We start from the raw sequence: 20432 nt of genomic DNA on the forward strand, positions 1-20432 counted from the left end.
GCTGATCTATCCGAGCAAAGGAAGGCATTAGCCATAGATCCAGCTTAGGGGCGAACGGCTTGTCATGAATCAGGCGATGTGTCACTCGGTTCCAGATCATGGCCACCAGCCGGACCAGCGGAGGGCCGTTTTCCCGCCGTCCCCTAACCTGCCACAACAGCGCACCCAACTGCTCGTTCCCGTATGTACCTGCCAGTAAGGACCTCTCCCAAGACGAGTCTGTATCCAACCAGGCTATCGCGTGTTGCAGGTGGGACGCAAAATAATACAGTTCTAGGTCCGGGACTTCTAAGCCCCCCTTGCCCCACCTGCGTTTCGGAACCTCAAGACTCACCCTGCAGCGCTTCCCATTCCACAGTAATAGGAGTAAAAGGGAGTCTAATTCCCTGAAGACCCGGTGCGGCAGTTCATAGAAAGAACCCTGCATTGTGTATAGACAGCGCAGGAGGACCACCATTTTTATAAGGGCGATCTTCCCCATCAGTGAAAGCTTGAGGGTGTTCCAAAAAGCAATGCTCCCTTTCAGCCCCCGGAGTATCCTCCCTATGTTATGTTGGAAGGAGACCGTCGCGTTGCGTCCAATCCACACCCCCAGATAGCAAAGCGTGTCCTCCACCCACGGAAGTCCCAACTCCGGGCACTGGGCCCCCTCCCAGTCTGTTTGGTCTCCAATCGCAAAGAGCTGTGATTTTGTTTTGTTAACCGCCAGCCCCGAAGCAGCCGCAAACCGTGACAGTGTGGCCATCAAAGTTGGCAGCGACTCAGACGGCCGGTTCAAGTAGATCAACGCATCGTCAGCGTACAATGACACCACATACTCCATGTCTCCCACCCGTATGTCCTGTCCTTCCAACACCCTGCGAAGATGACACGCCAGCGGCTCCATCGCCAGGGCGAAAAGTAGTGGGGAGAGCGGGCACCCCTGGCGCGTCCCCCTCATTCTGGGTATGATGTCCGACGCACACCTCCCTGTTCGGACCCTGGATTCTGGCTTTGCATAAAGCAGTCGTATCCACTGTATAAACCCTTCCCCTACGCCCATTTTCAGAAGTACCTTCCACAAGTAAGCCCACCGGAGCGAGTCGAATGCTTGTTCGATGTTGAGAAATGCTAGGGTGTTCTGCTGGGCTCGACCCTCTAGAGCTTGCATTACATGTGCCAGGCGATGAATGTTGCGGAGCGTATTTTGACCTGGAATAAATCCCGACTGGTCATCATGGATCGTCCCTCTGAGATGAGGGAGGAGCCTGCTTGCCAATACCTGACTGACAATTTTCAGATCCACATTCAGCATGGACATCGGCCTATATGAGCCAGGAAGAAGTAGATCTTTACCCGGCTTGGGGATCATAACTATTGTAGCTGCCCGCATGGAGCCCGGGAGTCTGCCGCTATCGTAGTCCTCTGCCATGAGTTCCAGGAGCTTCGGGATCAGGACCCCCTTGAACTCCTTATAAAATTTGGCGGCCAATCCGTCCATCCCGGGGGATTTGGCCGTCTTCAAGTGGGCAATCGCTGCTCATACTTCTTCCTCTCGTAAGGGGCCTCCGAGGTCCTCCTGACCATCTGCCTCCACGCAGGGCAATTGTAATCCCTCAAGGTACACCTCAACTCCCTCCAGACCCGTATGGGTTGGAGACTCCGAATATATTCTACAGAGATGGGTCCGGAAGACATTATTGATCTCATGTTGAGTATACACCAACTGACCCAGATCATTCCGTAATGCCAAAATCGGGTGGGGTTGAGTTTCCACCCTAATCAAACGTGCCAGCAGTTGCCCAGCCTTGTCCCGCTCAGTGTACCATGTCCGCCTACTGGCTGTTCTATTAAATTTACCAAGCGTGGCCCATGTGTCCCCCAGTTGCTGACGCGTGACTGTCCAGGCAGGCTGCCTCTCCTTATCCGTTGGGAAGTCTTTCTCGAGCGCCGCGAGGTGATCCTCATACTGGCGAAGATCCCGTTCCAACACCTTTCTTACCCCCACCTCCGTGGACAGACAGATCCCTCGGATTACCACTTTCATTGCATCCCATTCTGTCGCCCTGGAGCCAGCCAAGCCCCAGTTAACCTCCAGATACACCTCAAGCCCTCGTAAGATAGCCTCTTTGTAGGTCGGGTCACCCAGCGCCTCCGTGTTGAGCCTCCACAGTGGGATTTTAGGCCGCAGTCTGTCTAGCGAGTAGGTGAGCAGGAGCGGTGAATGATCAGACAAGTAGCGGGCCAAGTATTGGACCCCCCCTACTCAATGCATTGCCGTTACCTGGAGAAAAAAATAGCCCAGCCGACTATAGGTGTTGGCAGCAGGTGTGTGGCACGAGTACACTCGACTGGTAGGGTTGCGGTGCCTCCATGTATCAAGTAAGCCATAGCTCTGAAGCATCTGACCCATCGCGTCTCTCATTCTGGGTTTCGCGTCTAATTTGGGGGGGGTACCTATCTAAATCCCCATCAAGGGCACAATTAAAGTCCACTGCAATAAGTAGTTCTGTGTCTGGGTCCAAGTCTAACTGTCCAAGCACCACCCCAAGAAACTCACCCTCATTGGTGTTCGAAGCATAGATATTGCCCAAGCACAAGCTACGTCCATCCAGCGTCCCAGACACCATCACGAACCGCCATTCCGGATCCAGCTTAGTGTGTCTGGCCTTGAAAGGGACTCCCGGTGCCACCCAAAGCAATGCACCCCTGGCAAACCCCGAATAAGACGTGGCGAAAAACTGCCCCGCCATCTATGTTGGACATATTTGAGGCAATCACCCCAAAGGTGTGTTTCTTGTAACCAGGCTATACTAACCCCATAGTGCCTGAGGTAAGTGGCCACCCTAATCCGCTTAATCATGTTATTGAGCCCCCTGACATTCTATGTTATGAACTTATATCTTTGTGTCTCATTCGCCATTTGTCAGTAGCTGGTGGTAGCGCCGCACCCTGCTATCACACCAGGGACCACCCAGCAGTGTGACCCCCGCCAATAGAATCATTGCGTGTGTTTTGCAATAAAGCTACATTGTGATCCAGCAGGACAGTGCTATCTTGTGCATCCTCACCCACAGTTCCAGTTGATCTTTCATACTATTCTTCAAAATCTACATGAGACCACTCACCTAGGCAATCACTATTAATTAACGTAAAAATGTCACACGTTGTCTGAAACAGACAAAAACTACCTGCCTTGCAATTGCGTTAAACCTAAATTAATTGATTGTACCACAGTAGATGGTCTAAGTTTCCAATGGATATTGAAATACACGGTACGTCTGCTTCAAATCGATCAATTAAAAATATCAGCTAGCCCCAGGGCACTCCTGCGCACACCAAATCTCTGCAGTTGTTAAAACAATATCTACCAATAACAATGCCAAAAAAAAACTTCCTTTCATACTGGTAAGCTACTGCATTAAACCTAGCCAGGCCATTATTATTATTATTATTATTATTATTATTATTATTATTTATTTTTGTAGAGCGCGTAGTCACCCTGAGGTATCCCAGCGCTAGGAACCCTATCTCTTCAGTTCAGCGGGCCGAGGGCAGGCAAAGAGGGGGGGGGGGGGGGGGGGAAAGAAGATCAGTGTTAAGAGTAAGCATGAATCATTGGGGAAAAAGATGAGTCTTGAGCTGCTTCCTGAAGCGAAGGTATTGTGGTTCGAGTCGCAGGTCGCGGGGGAGCGAGTTCCAAAGGCGTGCAGTTTGGACTGAGAAACGTCTTCCACCCGAGCGGGCTTTCTTGAATCTGGAGGTGGTGATGAAATTTTCTGTGTCCGAACGGAGGGATCTTGTGGATTTATAGGGTGTGATGAGTTTACTGAGAACAGGGGGGCCTTGATTTTGTAGTAGTTTGTGGGCTAGGCACAAGGCCTTGAATTTGACCCGCTCCCTTATGGGAAGCCAGTGGAGGAATTTTAGAGCAGGTTTAGCGGAAGTTCTGGCAGGGGTATTTGTGATAATCCGGGCCGCAGTATTCTGGATTCTCTGAAGCTTGTTAAGGGTCGCTTCAGGGGCGCCTAGATAGATCACATTGCTATAATCGAGCCTCGAAAGTATTAGGCCTTGAATTAGCAATTTTTGGGAGTTAAAGGGCAGGAGGGGCAGGACTTTCCTCAGCGATTTCAGGAGCCCGAAGCAGGTCCTGGCTACTTTCTTTGCCTGCACAGTGAATGAGAGGTCAGTGTCGAGCCACACACCCAGACTTTTTACCTCTTCTTTTGGATCAGGGGGGGGGCCCATACAAGCTGGCCAGATGTTCGGGGAGAGTGTGAGCCCTTTCGGGCCGAGGAGCAGAACTTCAGTTTTCGTCCCGTTTAGTTTTAGGGCTGAATTGTTCATCCAGCAGTGGACCTGCGTAAGGCAGTTGAATAGGTCTGCTGATTGTTGTCTGGGGTGAGATAGAGACACCACTAGTTGTGTGTCGTCAGCATAGCTGACGACGCTCACTCTGAATGGGGTGATAACCTCCTCCAATGTGGACATATAGATATTAAATAGAGTGGGGCTCAGGGAGGAGCCCTGAGGCACACCACATTGGAGGGGAATTTCAGAGGAGCAGGCGTTCTTCTCCCAGATCTGATAGGTCCGTTGAGCTAAGAAGGATGAGAGCCAGGAAAGGGCCAAGCCTTCCACACCAACTCTCTTAAGTCTTTTGATGAGAAGTTGGTGGTTGACGGTATCGAATGCCGCACTTAGGTCGAGGAGGATCACTGCCACTGATCCTCCTCCGTCCAGTAGTGCTCTGGCTTCCTCTACCGCTGCCAGGAGGGCGATGTCAGTGCCCTGCCCTGGACGAAAGCCCGTCTGGGAACTTTTTAGCTTATTGTTGCTCTCCAAGAACTGAGAGAGTTCCCTATTAACCAATTTTTCAGCAATCTTGCTGACTCCCGGGAGTAGGGAGATGGGCCTGTAATTAGCCAGATTTTCGGGGTCGAGGGAAGGTTTCTTTAATAGAGCTTTTACGACGGCCGTCTTCCAGCTCGGGGGTACAACTCCCTGTTGGAGTGAGGCGTTGATCAGATATGTCAGAGGGGGAATGATCGTGGGGGCTACCTCCTTGAGGATCCGGAGTGGGGCGGGGTCCCTGGGAGATCCGCTCTTTATGGATTTCAGCGTGTTTCCTACTTCTTCAGTTGTAACTTGACCCCAAGGTTATAACCATGAGGTTATTTCGGTGAAATGACTGCAAAGTAATCTGTGGTGAGTCACCTACAGAGAATGCAAAAAAATCAAACAGGCTCTTTAACCCTTAGGAAAGTGTACAATAAAAAAACATCAGTACAGTCCTAAAAGAGCTACGATGACCTTCTGCAGTGCGGCAAACAAATTTCAGAACAGTGCACCATTTTAAGAGCATGTGGAGGTTATGCCCAAAGTCCATACGGAAGCTAACTCTCAACACCACAACTTCAGGTTGAAAAAAGTGATACTTCACATCCAGACCAGTTTCAAAAAGGAGTTTGGTGGCAGATGAGTTTGCAATTCTGGATTAAAGGCTTTCAGAACGCCATGAGCAAGAGCTGAGGAATCAACCAGCTCTGGAGGCCTCCAAAAGAAACCCAAGCTCATGATATCACGCGACACCAATTTTGTTTTGCTGCATGGGCGAACAGGGTAAGCATGTTCAACCATATACGTTTAACATTTTACCTCCAAATAGCACACTCACAAATGTTCTCGTATAAGGTACCAGCTGCCCAATTACAGATACATCACGACCCCTACGGTTGGGGTAGCAGACGTAATGGGGAATAGGGGCACTGAACTCTACTATTCTGTAGATCACAAATACTTTATTCTGTAGAGAAGCGTGGATTAAGTTGTCCATATATCAACCCCCTGTCCAAGAGTGTGCTACTCCCTGTTTGGGTCAATAATATCCCTATGTTAGTAATTATGTCTATATTCCACTGCCTGTGTCACTGTCTCCTTGTTTCCACTTCACCCTATCTTATGTCACGCTATCTACCAGCCCTAAGGTTGGTTCCCTGTCCCAATATCACCCTATTCTAGTGTCAGTTTCTCTTTGTCCCATTCTAATGGGCAAATGACTTGCCTGAAAAATTATTGGTAGAGGTGGTACTTTTCAATTGAACAAACAATTTAGGAGGATCGTTCTGCCTAAGAATTTTAGAATTTGTGTAGGTATGTATCTTATTCTGCATTCAAGGCAACTATGCATTGATAAAGGTGAGACTCACAAATTAAGATTTCTGCTACTGAACCAGGATGCAAAGCCCTCTACGGTACTGACAAGAATGTAAGTAACAACCCTGAAACCTGAAGAGATGTGTTGCACTCCAAAAATGAATAATTCATGAACACCAACACTTCTCTACCGCCCCAACGTGTTGACATCGCTGGCAAAGCTCTCAATATAGAAAGAGGTACACGCATCAGTTAGGATACATCCATTGTCTGTGATTGACATACGTGTGTGCATATGGGCTCACCAAAACGCTTGATCAATGGGAAAGCATATGCCACTTAAAAACGGCATTGAAGAGATATAGATGATAAACAAACAGAAAATGAAAGACTAAAGACATTATAGCATCTGCTGCCTTTGTAGCAGGCAGACTGCCTGGGTCTGGTAATTCAATGGTGTCATCATAATTGTATGTTGCAATAAACATATTTCTGATACGGTGCAGGTTATAAGATATGAAAACTTGATATTAGGTACAGGTGGACAGTGGCTAAAGTGTACAAGAGTCCGTCTGAGTAGCACATGCTGCGTTAATCTGTATCTAGAATCAATTGCTGATTAAGACAACAATAACAAATAAAAACAGTTAGCAAGCAAGGGAATTAATTCATCATGTTTTCTCTTACTTCTGTGTTCTAATGCTGAGTTCCTTAGGTCTTCCAATATCCCTATCGCTAAGGTCAAATTGGAGATCAAAATATTCCTCTGGAGTAATAGCTGTTGGGTTGTTTGCAGTTGCAAACTCAGTTGTTAAGTCCTGTAAGAAAAGTATTTTAGAGCCAAGAATATACAAGTTAATAAATCGCTTGTGATGTGCCTCAAGGAAGGCCATAAATCCCATGAAATTCGATGAACTCACACCCCAAGCTTGAAGTCAACTCTTCTCCGAGTGCTGATTTCATAATTAACATATTAGGAGAGTGATGATTATGTAAAGCAAGAAACAGTATAACCTCCCTATGCTACGGTTATAGCAGTGATAATACTGCTTCTTGCGATTTACCTATTAGAATGGGTCCGTCTATTGGTTTACCCCCAGGTAAGATGAGTTTGGCTATATAGAAAAGGGGCTGCATCAAACACTACATTGCAGTGTGTAATCTCATAGGAAAACAAAGACTTCAACTGCAATGCCAGCGACAGCAATCGGGTGATATTCTTCGATTTTACTTTAAACACAGGTGACAGTGAAAAGAAACTCCAAAGTTTTTGTGAACGCTTGAGACCAGACAGGACTGAAATAAATGTTGAACATGACAACTCAAACAGACAATGAGAGCCTAGCTTCAAAGAACTGTTTTTGTAATCATGTAGAAGACCGGCCTCATTAAAATATAACTTCATATAACACCACACAATTTTAGTTTACATGCACTTGGAGTATAAGAAGATGGGATAAAGTTAGCACATGGAGGTACATGTCTAAGTGTAGGGCAAGCTAATGTGTATGGACAATCTGAAGAAGCTAAAAAGAAGATCAGAGAGACTAGACCCATTGATTCACCGTCAACTGTCTACGCTAACAAGCACTGTGACTTTGAGTGAAGGTTGTTTCCCAATCAGTAGTGAACCAGATGATGAAGCATACCACTAACCACTTGATATGGGGTGACAATTATTTTAAAGAAAATGTTCACACCCCTTTACCTTTTTGTCAAATTCATGTTACCAGGGAAGGGCCAACATAGAGAACACTTCACAATCTATAGGTTTGAGAAAGCATAATCAGTGTCACTTTCACTACTTGAGCCCTCACAGCCTGTGCCCAGCCCATCTCTATCCTTTCTCCAATGTAGGCACCTTGGAAATTGGGATTGGGCTACCCTACTATCCTTCATTATATCAATGCCGTAGAAACTGACCAACTAGTATGCTTGTGCTGCAAACTACTGCTTATCAAGGAACGCATTCAAATACAAGTCTTATCTTTGAGAATTTTTAGCCTCATGTTCATCTACAACAGTTTTCTGAATGGTCTACATTTACATTCTGATTCTTCAATCATTAATCTTCACACCTCACACGCTCACCCTTGCAGGGCCATCCTCTCGAATATGTAAAATTAAATACAGTTAACACAGAACCCTTTCAGCAATTAGTTACAGTCCCACACTGCACTTTATTGCCTTTCTTTAAATAGGTCTAGTTAAAAATACTCTACAGATTCAATGTACTACAAAAGAGAAGTACAGTTCAAAATACATGTCTTAAATATGTTTACAACACACTTAACATTTTAAATATTTGCATACTATTCCCAACAAAAACACACATTTCTCAAAGCAGTGCCAGACATATCTGTAGCCTCAGGCAAACAATGAATACTAAACAAATTTCTGTCAAATGCTTCGCATCTTTCTAAAGAGTACAAAACAGAAATTAATAAATCATGAAATAGAAAATGATACATAAAAAAGATGTGCAATACGGTCCTACATTGTCGTTTGGGACTGGGGTGACATTTATAAACGACTTGACTTTTGTCCTTGTGGGTTTTAAATGTCACTCAAACCCCTAGATGGATATATGCGCCCATATTACAGTTACCAGTTATATATGAACAAGTTACTTACCTTCGGTAACGCACTTTCTGATACACACTATCTAGTCGCAGATTCCTCAACTTTTGAATATTCCCCAGGCGTCAGACTGCAGCTGGACATTTTTAAGCAGTACCCCTGTGTACCGGAAGGTGGCCCCTTTTGACTCCGCACTGACATCACTACACTCTGGAAATGATATGCAGAGCCTACATAGGGGTCACTCCCACGGAGTGACATCAGTTACTTTCTAGACTGTCCACGCGCTTGGACCCAGAGCTCCAAAAGCAAATTGGCTGACTGTGCGCAGATTCCTAGACTTGGGATCTTGTTCATGGATAGAGTCCAACACAGAACGGGAGGATTGCCTAAGAATCTGCGGTTAGAAAACCGTTACCAAAGTTCTTCTGTTAGACTCTTTGCTGCAGGTTCCTCACCTTCTGAATAGATACCAAAGAAATAACTATACAGGGGTGGGTCTGTGAATGGACTCAAACCAGAAAGTCCTGCAGATCAGAGTGGGCAAAATGCCTCTCCCGGCAATCCTGACTATCCAGGCAGTAATGCTAAATGAACGTGTGGAGAGACCCCCATGTAGCCACCTAACAAATTTCTAGGACAGGGACTCTGCATGCCAATACAGTGGTAGCAGCTTTGGCCCTGGTAGAGTGAGCATGCATTCCTTCCACAGGCTGCTTTTTGGCCATTGCAGAGCAGATCTTGATGCAGAGCGCAAACCAGCTGGAGATGGTCCTCTTCTGTGCTGCTTTGCCCTTTTTTGCTCCAGACAACCCCAAAACGAGTTGATCGTACATCCAGTGTTCTTTAATGTTAATGATGTAAAAGCTCAGTGCTCTCTTGGGTTCTAAGAGATGAAGTTTCTACTCCTTCTTAGAAGGGTTGAAGTGGAGCATAAAATGCTGGCAGAGTGGTGGTTTGACCAAAGTGTAACAGCATTACAACTTTTGGCAGAAAGGATGCCCAGGACAGATTGCCTGGGAAGAAGTAAATGTATGGGTAACTGACACAGAGAGCCTGAAGCGTGCTCACACACCTTGTTGAGACAATGGCAAGAAGAAACACAGTATTGATAGTAAGGAGCTGTTAGAAATTGGGTTCCTGGTTGGCAGAGGTATGCACCGTTTTCAAGAAGGAACCACAATCCAAGTCAGGGTAAGTCAGGTACACACTTGAAATTAACTTGTGCTCACCCTCTGGTAGCTTGGCACAGGGCAGGCAAGCTTAACCTAAAAGGATACGTGTAAATTATTTGTGCAACACGTCAAACAGTAACAGTGAAAACACCACAAAAAGACTCCACACCAGGTTAGAAAAATAGATATTGATTTTATAAATAAAACAAGATCAAAACGACAAAAATCCAAGGAGTAGAAGTCGCGATATTAATTTTTGTTGAAGTTATGTTTATTGAAGTTAAGCAAATCATACTTACACATCGCTGCAATGATAACAAAAAAGGATTATTACAAAGTAGGGTGGAGAAGTTACCAGAGCAGCAGGATTCTACTCAACCAACAGGAAAGAGTAACCAATCACCCCCTGCACAACAAACATGGTGAGGTAACATAGGGCGTAGAACACAGTCCTCTCGGGACACAAGCAACAAGGCCAAAGGACCAAAGGCTAATGAGGGCCGGTAAAAAGGGTCAAAATAAGGCTGCCCTTATAGAGTCTGAACATCCAGTAAAAGGAAAAACGACACCTCTACTTGACTGGGTGTGCATAAAAGACCAAGCGGCTAAAGCTCCAATGTCCTAAGCGTTATCCCCACCCAAAGATATGAATTTTTAAAACTAAATGCAAAAACAACACTTAGAAGCAAATAGTGCTCAAAATGTAATTGGTCACACTGGGCCGGTACAGAGTCAAAAGTTCAGGCCACCTACGATGGAGCGCAGGTCAGCTACAGGACCTACAAAGGGCCCACTGAGCAAAAGTAACTTAATCCTTTAGATTCGATGATCCCCATGCATGTGGAGTGTTGTGCCGCAGTTCTCCAAGCAACTGAGGCAATGCATCAGTTCTGTTGAGCACAGCTCCAGTTCAGTGTGGCAGTTCCGAAGGCAATGCACTGGGTTAATCCACGCTGGAGGGGCAATACACCGATCTTGTCTATGCAATGGTGGCGATGCGTTGGTTCCAAGGCAGTGGTTCTAGGTGTGATGCGCTGGTCAGGTTCCTGCAACAGCTGCAATGTGCCGATTCTGCTCTCGCAGCAGATGATGCATTGGTTTCACTGGAGCAAACACCTAGGTTCACTTTCGAGGGTCCAGGACAGGGGTGACACTATTTGGTAGAATAGACTCACAGGCAAATGAGCCTAAGGGTTGGAACAGAAGGATTCTCAGTCTTTTGTGTCCCTGAGAATTAGGAAACAGGAGTCACGTCCTTGGAGCCATCAGAATTCAAGCAATGAAGGTCTAGTCCTTCTCACCTAGACAGGGGAACAGCAGGTAGCAGGGCAGCAAAGCAAGAACACAGCCAGACAGAGTCCAGCAAAGCAGAATTCCAGCAGAGTTGCAGTCATTTAAGCAGACCAGCAGTCCTTTTCCCAGCCCAGCAGTTCTTCTTCCTGGCGGAGTAGTCACAGGCCGAGAGTGGACTGATTTGGTGGTGTCAGGGATCCAATACTAATACCCAGTTGTGCCTTGATAGTGGGGGGAGACTTCAAAGAAAACTTTGAAGTGCAGAGAGGTCCTCCCTTCCTGCCCTGGTTCTAGACTCACTATAGGGTGGCAACCAGCCTTTTGCGTGGGGAAAGGACACGACCCTTTCAGGATTTAAATGTCAGTTGCTCCCTCCCATCCTGCTCAGGATGGCTAATCTGCAGCTAAATGACCCCTCAGGCACACCCACTCTTCATTTGTTTGAGACTGTCTAGATGGAATGTAGGAAGCCAGCTGTCACCCACCCCAGACAGGCAGAAGGCACCAAATGGGTAAAGTAAGTAAATGTCAACTTTCTAAAAGTGCCATTTGCTAAACTGGAATTTAAAATCCAACTTCACCACAAGTTGTGATTTTAAGGTGTGAGTTCGGTGACACTAAACTTGAAAAGTGTATCTCTTTACGATTAAGAATAACACTTCATCCCGCTGTCTATTCTGCGCTGCTACTAGGCTCCCGAACGTCGGAGAGGGAACTGCCCCTCCGTGTGTGACTCTGACTGATCTCCGAGCCCTGCAGACGAGGATATGTCCTCCCGTGCATTGTGGCCTGCACGAGTCCCGGAGCCGAGACCCTGCGTGATGCGGCTGCTGGCCGCGAATGGAACAACAACGGCCACCCTGACCCGGAAGGTGCCGGTCAACCGCTATGGAGGTCCGCCCACCTCTGAATATGCACCCAGCACTCGATCTGTTGAGCCTGGTAAATCTGAAATATGCCATTTGTGGAACGGGAAAACACGCCACCGCTCTTTGTCCCCCTAACAGAGCTTTGTGTGACCCGCGTGCAGCTGACTGTATCCCGCACTCCAGGTGATCGGAGCCGGTTGATACACAACATTTTTAACGGCGCTTTTGAGATCCAGGGGGCAAGTATGTGACCTTCTGTGGGGAAATGGAGATGACACCCACACTGTGTGCAACATGGAGGCGTTGGTATTATGCTCTTTTCTGTATCACGGGCTGGCTGCTCTGGTGTGCGCCCATGCGGCACTCATGCTGGGAGTCCCGGTTTGTACTGTCGCCTTCACTGAGCCGTACCGGTCCGTGGCGATGGTGGCGCGCGCTGATGATCGGAGGGTGAGGATCGGATGCCCCCCTGTGTGCTGGAAGGACAAAATCCGGATTGGATTGCTATGGTGCTCAAACCCTGGTACATGTGGAATGGAGAGAAAGCCCGATGCCGGTATTATCTCTGGGAGACTTCGCTTGTGTGATCCCCTCTACAGTTTTTGGAGAGACACTGCTGTGGAGTGTTGATGTGACTTTAATTGTGGCTGAGAAGCGAGAGTTTGTACTTGGGGGTCTCCCTGTTCGTTCCAAAACGGATCGTCACACTGACACCTGGTTCCATGGGTACATGGATTATCGGAGTATCCATCGGATGTGCGGTTCGTGGAGTCTCGTCTCATGCTCTTTCTCCGGTGGCTGATAACGTCATGCACTCCAGACGCAGCGAAATGACTACTCTTTTTGAACCAGACTTTGTTCTCCTGATCCGGAACTGGCCAAGTGGGCTGTGGACGGCTTTCGAGTGTGCCGTGTCCTGGTGTACTGCAAGATTCCCTGCCTTCCTCCGGGCTTACCTGCTTGCATCACTTTTGGTACTTTGATTGTCTGACCCTGCACCAAACGGACTGGGATATGTCTATATTATGGCCGGGTGGGTCTGGGTTGAGTAATAGTAATATGTTTCTTTTGGTTGCTGCACGGGGGGACTTTCATCTTAGCTATGTGACTTGTGGAGCTGGAGTGGCGACTGCTATCCTGTTTAGGTTGGTGCCTTTGACATTTTGGTAAAAACGTTGGGGTATTTGAAATGCTACGCGGCGGTGGGTGGGGGGTGGCGGGGGCCTGCACTGGGGACCCCTCAATGTTTCTTTCTCTTTTATATTTCTTCTCTCTTCTATATTTCGGGTTTCAGATACTGGGCGACAGGCACGCTGCTAGGGGGGGTAGGCCGTAGTCATCTGCAGGGGTGCAGGGTGGGGGGTTGGGGGAGGGGTTTTATTGTTTTCCCTTTTTTTGTTTCTATGGCCTTTTTCTCTTCGCTCTTTTGGCTTTCCTTTCACTTTCTCCTTTCTCTGGGTCTGGGATCAGTTTAATGGGTTAATCCCCGAGTTTTCATTGATCTGTCGTAATCTGTGCCTCAATTGCTGTTGCATTATTGGTATCAATGGGCGGGCGCCTAATTGGTGCTCATAGTAATTGTATGCATGTGTATCCTGACTCATTTGACGCGGTGCCAATGTCTTAATTGTGATCGTCTTAATTATGTAGGATTTTCTTGTTTGGCCCGCCCATTGTATAACTATATCTTACGGTTCGGCACCTGATCCCCACATTTCTTTACTTTATTTTGGAGCTTTTTACGTTCTTGATTTCATCCTGATTTAAAAGTAAAATTAAACCTCACCTATCCGGAGATATGATCGGTGTGTGCCATGATATTATGTCTTTAACGTGCTGCCGTGCCCCCGGGATGTTCGGCTGAATAGCGGTGTACACTTTTACGTAAATAAAGGTTTTCCAAAAAAAAAAAAAAAAAGAATAACACTTCATTTCTCATGAGGAGCAGAGTCAAGACTGATTTGGATATGGCTAGATATAAACTGGGGTGGCGTAGTGAGCAAAATAATGATGGATTTCACCCAGATCTCTTGACTGGGGGTGAATGGTTGATTTATTCAGAATTCCATCTTCCATCCATCATTTGTTGCTGCAGCATCTTAGTTCATTAACAGCATTCTCACCAGGGTGGGGGCAGGAATGTTTCTCAAATCATGTTTAAAGACTAACACTTTTAATAAATACATAACTAAAGCATAAAGTGGTAGCACAATGGCATTTGCAATCAGCAAATTTTACATTGAAATAGCCACACAATTTCCCACTGACATGCTGTTTTACTGAAAAAACGATATAGTGTACAAGCAAAAATGTGTGGATATCGAATTTTTACAAACATGTGTCATTTGCACATCACCATGTAAAATGTTCTAATTTATTTTGCTCTTATTTAAATCTCTGTTTGGGTCAGACTTCTTTATTACATAAAAATGTGCTGTCTTAATTCCTGATATATTTTAAAATATTTGTAATATGTATTTACAAGTTATTCAAATGTTATGTGTTAGAAAAAAAATGACATTTTCAGATAGCTCACTTGGTAAAAAACCTCTAACTCTAGTAAGCGAAAGAAAAATAAACTCCATTTTCTAAGCAGGAATTTGTAAAAAGACAAACTGACATTTGACTTCTTTCCTTAAAAAGACAGCAAATGTGTGTAGCTAAAAACCAGATTAAATGGCATCTTTATTTCTTATTCACTTTCTGAATGAACACAACACCTGTTCCTTTACAGCTTAAGTTCACAAGCCAGAACATACTAGTAGTTGGTAAAAACCGTTCGAACTGACAAAATCTGACTCGCCATTGCAAGTGGGCAAATAGATTTTTTGAAAGTCTGTGCAGTCTGGAGGTGACCGACTCCTGCCTGGGGCGAGTCTGCCTTCAACAGCCAGTCATCGAGGTAGGGGAAAACTGGAACCCCTGACCTCCAAATGTGTGCTGCCACCACCGCCATCACTTTTGTGACCACCCGTAGGGCATGGTGAGAGCGAATGGGAGCACAGCTACCTAGAAATTCTCCTCTCCCACCATGTACCGCAGTTGTGGCAATGGGCTGGCAGGACAGGTATATAGAAATAGACATCCAATGCTACCATCAGGGCAGAAAAAAACCTGGATCAAGGTAAGCATATTGAATTTATTCTTACAGGGGAAGGCATTGAGAATGCACAGATCAAGAATAAGACTGAGATCTGCCTTTCCTGGGCACCAGGAAGTAGTGAGAATAACAACCACACACTCCTGGCACTGGCACTCTCTCTACATCCCCTTTGGCCAAAGAGGCGTGCACTTCCTGACACAAAAATGAGAGGCAGTTCTCCGTCAGTTATTAGATGGACAGTGGAAAATGTAGCGGGGACAAAAGGAAAGGTAAGGCTTGGCAAACCATTTGTAGTATCCACCTGACTGACGTGATCGCTTGCCAACCCAGACAGAACTGATGGATTCTGCCTCTCACCGGGTGGCTATGACCATGTAAGGGCACACTATAGAAGCTTGATAGGTGGGGTTGTGGGGATGCTGGTGGGCTGAGTGGAAAGCTGACCTTGCTCGCAGGGGCGGCAGGCACAACTGACTTCTCCGCTAAACGTCTGGGTCCCTTGAGGGGACAGGACAGGATGGCGGTAAGGGACGCCTCTGGCCAAGTCAAGAAGGAGTGGTGGAACTGGTGCGATTGGCGAGGTGGGGCAGAAAGGCTCACAGAGCGAGCAGTAGCCCTACTCTCTTTGAACTGTTTGCGGGTGGAGGCAGCCATTTCCCTGAACAGGCAAGTGACATCAAATGTCAATGTTCATTAAGAAGAACTGGACAACGCCAAAGACATCAGCCATGGGCAGACACATGGTAGTGGATGGCAATGCTGGTGCCAATTCCACAGCCGATGCAATTCAAGCCTTGTTGAAGGGCAGGATGGGATCAGACAAAGTTTGGCCAGGCTGCAGGACTTCAGTCAGAAAATATGTTTTTACCTCCCGGATGAGGAACTAGAAATCAAGGACTTCAGTCGCCCTGCACACGAAAACGGCATAGGATGCAGATTCTTTCATGGCCCAGCCTTGGGGAAGAGAAAAGGGCCGTCTCTGGGGAGGTGTATAGCCGACTGGCATCCTGCAAGTCCTCCTACCAGTTTCCATCCTGAAAGGGTTAAGTGAACTCATCACCCAAGTCACAATCATTATAAGAGCATGTGCCAAAGTAGGAAAGCACAGAATGTGGCCTGCCATGTAGTAAGTGGAGCGCACAAATAGGCACCCCAGTCGGAATTGGGAGTGATGTCAGTCGAAGTCGGATCAGTGTCATAAAGGACAATGAGTGCCACTTCCTCAGGGGGAGAGGTACCCAGGCCAGACGTGGTTTTGAGCACCAGGAGTGGTGTTGGAACAGGAGCCTGAAGCAAGAATGGCTCAGAGACATCAGCTGGTGCCGAGGGAGAACCAACCAGCAGAGGTGAAAAGCCTCTCAACTCCTTAGGGCCAAAAGATTCACCAGAGGGAGTTGTTAAGGAACAGAAGAGCTGGAGCACAGCTGTGCAGAACTCTTCAATCTGGCGAGGAGTAGCTGAAGCCCCCAGAAATGTGGGTTGTGGTAGAACCAGCTGCGGAATTAGCTTAAAGTCTACAAACTTCAAGAGCGTGATGAGACTGTTGACGCCGCCCACAGCTTGCTTAGGGGAGTTCAAATGTAGTAAAGGGGCATCAACTTCGACTTCTTGTGTTTTCTGTGCTTACCTGAAGACTTGGAGCGCAAACAAGACCAGCCTCTGGAGCAGATCTGTCGGCTCCAGGAATGGGGGCAGTGTTCAAACCTTCGACGGGGAATGGGACTTGAAGCGGTCCCGGTTTTGAATTTTCTTATGCATGGTGACTAAATTTTGCCTTGCGTCCCCTGTAATCCTGTGGGTTCATCAACGTGCAGCCTCCACATGCCTTGGCGTCATGGCTCGACCTCAGACACCACAGACACAACTGACAGGGATCTATCACAGACATCTGTTCACAGCAGTCACTACAGGGATTGAAACCTATCCTTTTAGGGGGGAAGACATCCCTTTCATATTGTATCAAAAACTTGGAAAATCAAGGTAACTTGTCTCAGAGAGACGAGTGGAAACTTCGGATCTGAATCTGGAGATACAGAAAGCAATGAATTGACGTCGGTGCGTGGATGTGGTATCTATATAAACCCTGGACATCATTTCTAGAGTGGAATGGCGTCAGTGTAGAGCCCCAAGGTACCACCTTCTAGCGCACAGAGGTACTGCTGAAAAGCTTCCGGAGGCAGTTTGATGCCTGGGGAATATTCAAAAGGTGAGGAATCTGGGACTAGATGGCTCTATCACAAATTATAAACATAACCATTACAAACATGATTAAGGTTTCAGGGCTTGCCCTACTACACACACCTTAATACCAACTATGAATGGGCAACATAAATTTTACTTTTTCACTACATACCTTATCTATATGTACCTTTTAGGCTCCAATTACAAGTTTTGCAGAGCAGAGTTTCTGCAAGGGTTATATGAGTGTGTTAACACCAAGCCCAAGTTTTGCAGCCTGCCACTTTGTGAAAGGGATGCAGCTGACATTCATGCTCCCTCCTGCCAGGTCACATCTTTCCACTTCCTCCTCCACACTATCCACTCTCCACTCTCCACATTTCCTCACCCCCCAGCCCCCTCAAAGATGCCCTTGCAGACTTTTACTACTTGCCCACATGAGATGGAACATGCCAGAATGAAACACCATGGAATCAGGAAATTTTGTGCAAAATACTTACCGGAAAAAAAATATTCTGCGATTATTCCCTATTCCACAGGGTTTAACTCGTAATTGCAGGACTTCCTGTGGAGAGAATCAGTAATTTTGGCAAGCAGAATGTTCTGCATGGGCTTGCGCATTTCTCATCATCGGGCCGCACTGTAAATATTGTTTTCTGACACTACAATTGTCTATAGCCATCATGTTCCCCAAGTTTATTCCCATCCTAAGTCTATTTTGATTTATTCTAAATATTAAACGGACACTTGCTACCCTAAAGTTTGACAGAAGCATCACCCAGAAAATTCAAACCAAAGAGCCTCATTAAATTTTACACCGATTCGGTATTTCAGAATCCGTAAATAGTATGTAGCTAAAAATTCGGTAAATTTTACAAATTCGGTAATATTCGGTATTACCGAATCGGTATTTACCAATTCGGTAATTCCCATTCATTCCTATGGGCCTGGAGGCCCATAGGAATGAATGGGAAGCCATTCACTATTAACGATTCAGTAAATACCGAATCGGTATTAGGGGGGACATATTCAAGGGTGGCAGGGTGTCACACTGACATCCTATTGCACCCCTGAATCGTGCATGTGTGGACATGTGGCGCACATGTATGCCTGCCACATGGCACTGAGAAAAAAGCTAAAAATTGCTTTTTCAAAGGTATTCGGTATTTACCACTAACTTATCGTTGGTGGTAAATAACGAATCCTTAAGGCTAAAATGCACTCACTTGAGTGCTACCTACATAGGCTCTAAGGAATCGGATATTACCGATCCTTAAAATAACGAATCGGTAAATTACCGATTCCATATTTGCTGCCTCCTACATCTCAAATCCCTAAATACCGGTCGGTAACAGTGAAATTTACTGAATTTCACCGTTACCGACCGGTATTACCCCACCTACATTTGCCCCTTTTTCACTAAAGTTTTCATCACAATCTTGGAGGTTCCATTTAACAACAATTAGGGTACTATCCGTAGACCTCATGAGAAATAATGAGCCAAGATACAATTTTAATCTATGAGTACATGGAAACATTGTCATAGCGACTCACAACCTGGGCCCACATCGGATAACATGTTTCACGATTGCTTCAATTACTTAATAAACATAACTCCAACCATCACTCATTCAATATTTATCTGTGTGACTTACTTTATGGTCACTGTACTTTAAGAAAAACTCCATGACTTCAGGAGTAAACAATATTCCTACTGTTTATGGTCTCACAACTCTGCTCTTGCCAAAGTTATCGTATTTCAAATGATTCTTCTCACCTAACAATACACATTTGGTGGGTTTACCATTAGATCTGGACTGGTCTGAATATGCAGTCATTTCTTTCTCAAGTATATCCAGCCAGCTGCACAACTTGCAAAACAACATTCTAAAACACTTTAGACGTTATCTTTACGCTATTTCAGCTACAATGTAGGTTTTACACGTTTTAGTCTCAGTTTTTCTGCAGTATTTTATAATAGGTTAATTTCTGATCAATTAAAAGTCCTGGCTCACCTAAAACCCAAAGAGCTTAAGACCAACTCAACATATACAGACTCTAGAGACTCACCGGCTTCAATAACCACAACCAAAGCCAACCACTGAACAAAGCTAAGGTGATCAACAAATAGCCCTATTTTAAACAGTCAAATTTGCAATACCCCACTAGAAAAGACAGCAATTTTTGGGTTTCGCCTGCCGAAGGCTGCGCTCTGCGCAGCTTTTCGGCGCAGGTGAAATCCTATGTTGACCATAAGGACTTCGGGAACGTCCCCCGGCTCTCATTGGCTAGCTCCATAAATGGAGGCTAGCCATTGAGTGCCGGATGTGTCCGTCAAGGCCGGACCAGATTCGGGGGCGTTCCCGAGATTTTTTCCCAGGGCGGAGTTACGTTTTTTCCCGTTCCCCCCCCTTTCCCGCCGTCCGTGTCCTCTCCCGCCCCCCTCCCGTCGTCCGTGTCCTCTCCCGCCCCCCTCCCGCCGTCCGTGTTCTCTCCCGCCCCCCTCCCGCCGTCCGTGTTCTCTCCCGCCCCCGAATCTGGTCCGGCATTGAGCCGGCACCCGCCTTCCTGCCCCGGCCGTCTTCTGCGTCTCTCCTCCCCCTTTCCCGCCCCCTCCCGCTTGTTTTCCTGATGCTGGCCTCGCAATGGCGCTGCGTCTCTCCTCCCCCTCCCGCTTGTTTCTACTACAGGCTTACAGGGGAGTAAGGGTTGAAAGAACGGGCTCTTCTGTGACGTTCATCAGTGTTTTCCCATTGTGTCATCGGGTAGGCCGGCAAGCACTATAGCGCACAATGAGACGCTGGAAAGGTGAGACTGTTTCACAGCATCGCAGAGAAGCACTTTGACTGGCACGCAGCCTTCTAATCCGTGCTTAATCTCACCTGGCACTTATTTTTCCTCACAGATACTTTCTGTGTGCAAGAGAATCGGGGTTTGTATTCGGCGCGCTAACGTTTAATTGAATTGGCTGCAGGCATCTGAGCAGAACTTTAGACACCTCACAAATTAAGCACTACTTCTAACCATTATCTCCGTCTCTGCACTCAAAGATGGTGCCAAGAGTTTTTGGTAACTTCTTCCTGTTTGTTTATGCAA

The 20432-nt window shown here is 46.5% G+C and overlaps 1 protein-coding gene across 1 annotated transcript in view; it reads right to left on the bottom strand.

Annotated features, from left to right (window-relative positions):
- ANKRD13A (ankyrin repeat domain 13A) overlaps nt 1–20432 on the bottom strand; it is a 482945-nt gene that overhangs the window by 242507 nt on the left and 220006 nt on the right. The window contains exon 10 of the mRNA XM_078667340.1: nt 6826–6956. Coding sequence (XP_078523466.1) covers nt 6826–6956 — 131 coding nt within the window. The remainder of the gene's footprint in view (nt 1–6825; nt 6957–20432) is intronic.

Source organism: Lissotriton helveticus, chromosome 11, assembly GCF_964261635.1.
Source record: "Lissotriton helveticus chromosome 11, aLisHel1.1, whole genome shotgun sequence".
Classification (NCBI taxonomy): domain Eukaryota; kingdom Metazoa; phylum Chordata; class Amphibia; order Caudata; family Salamandridae; genus Lissotriton; species Lissotriton helveticus.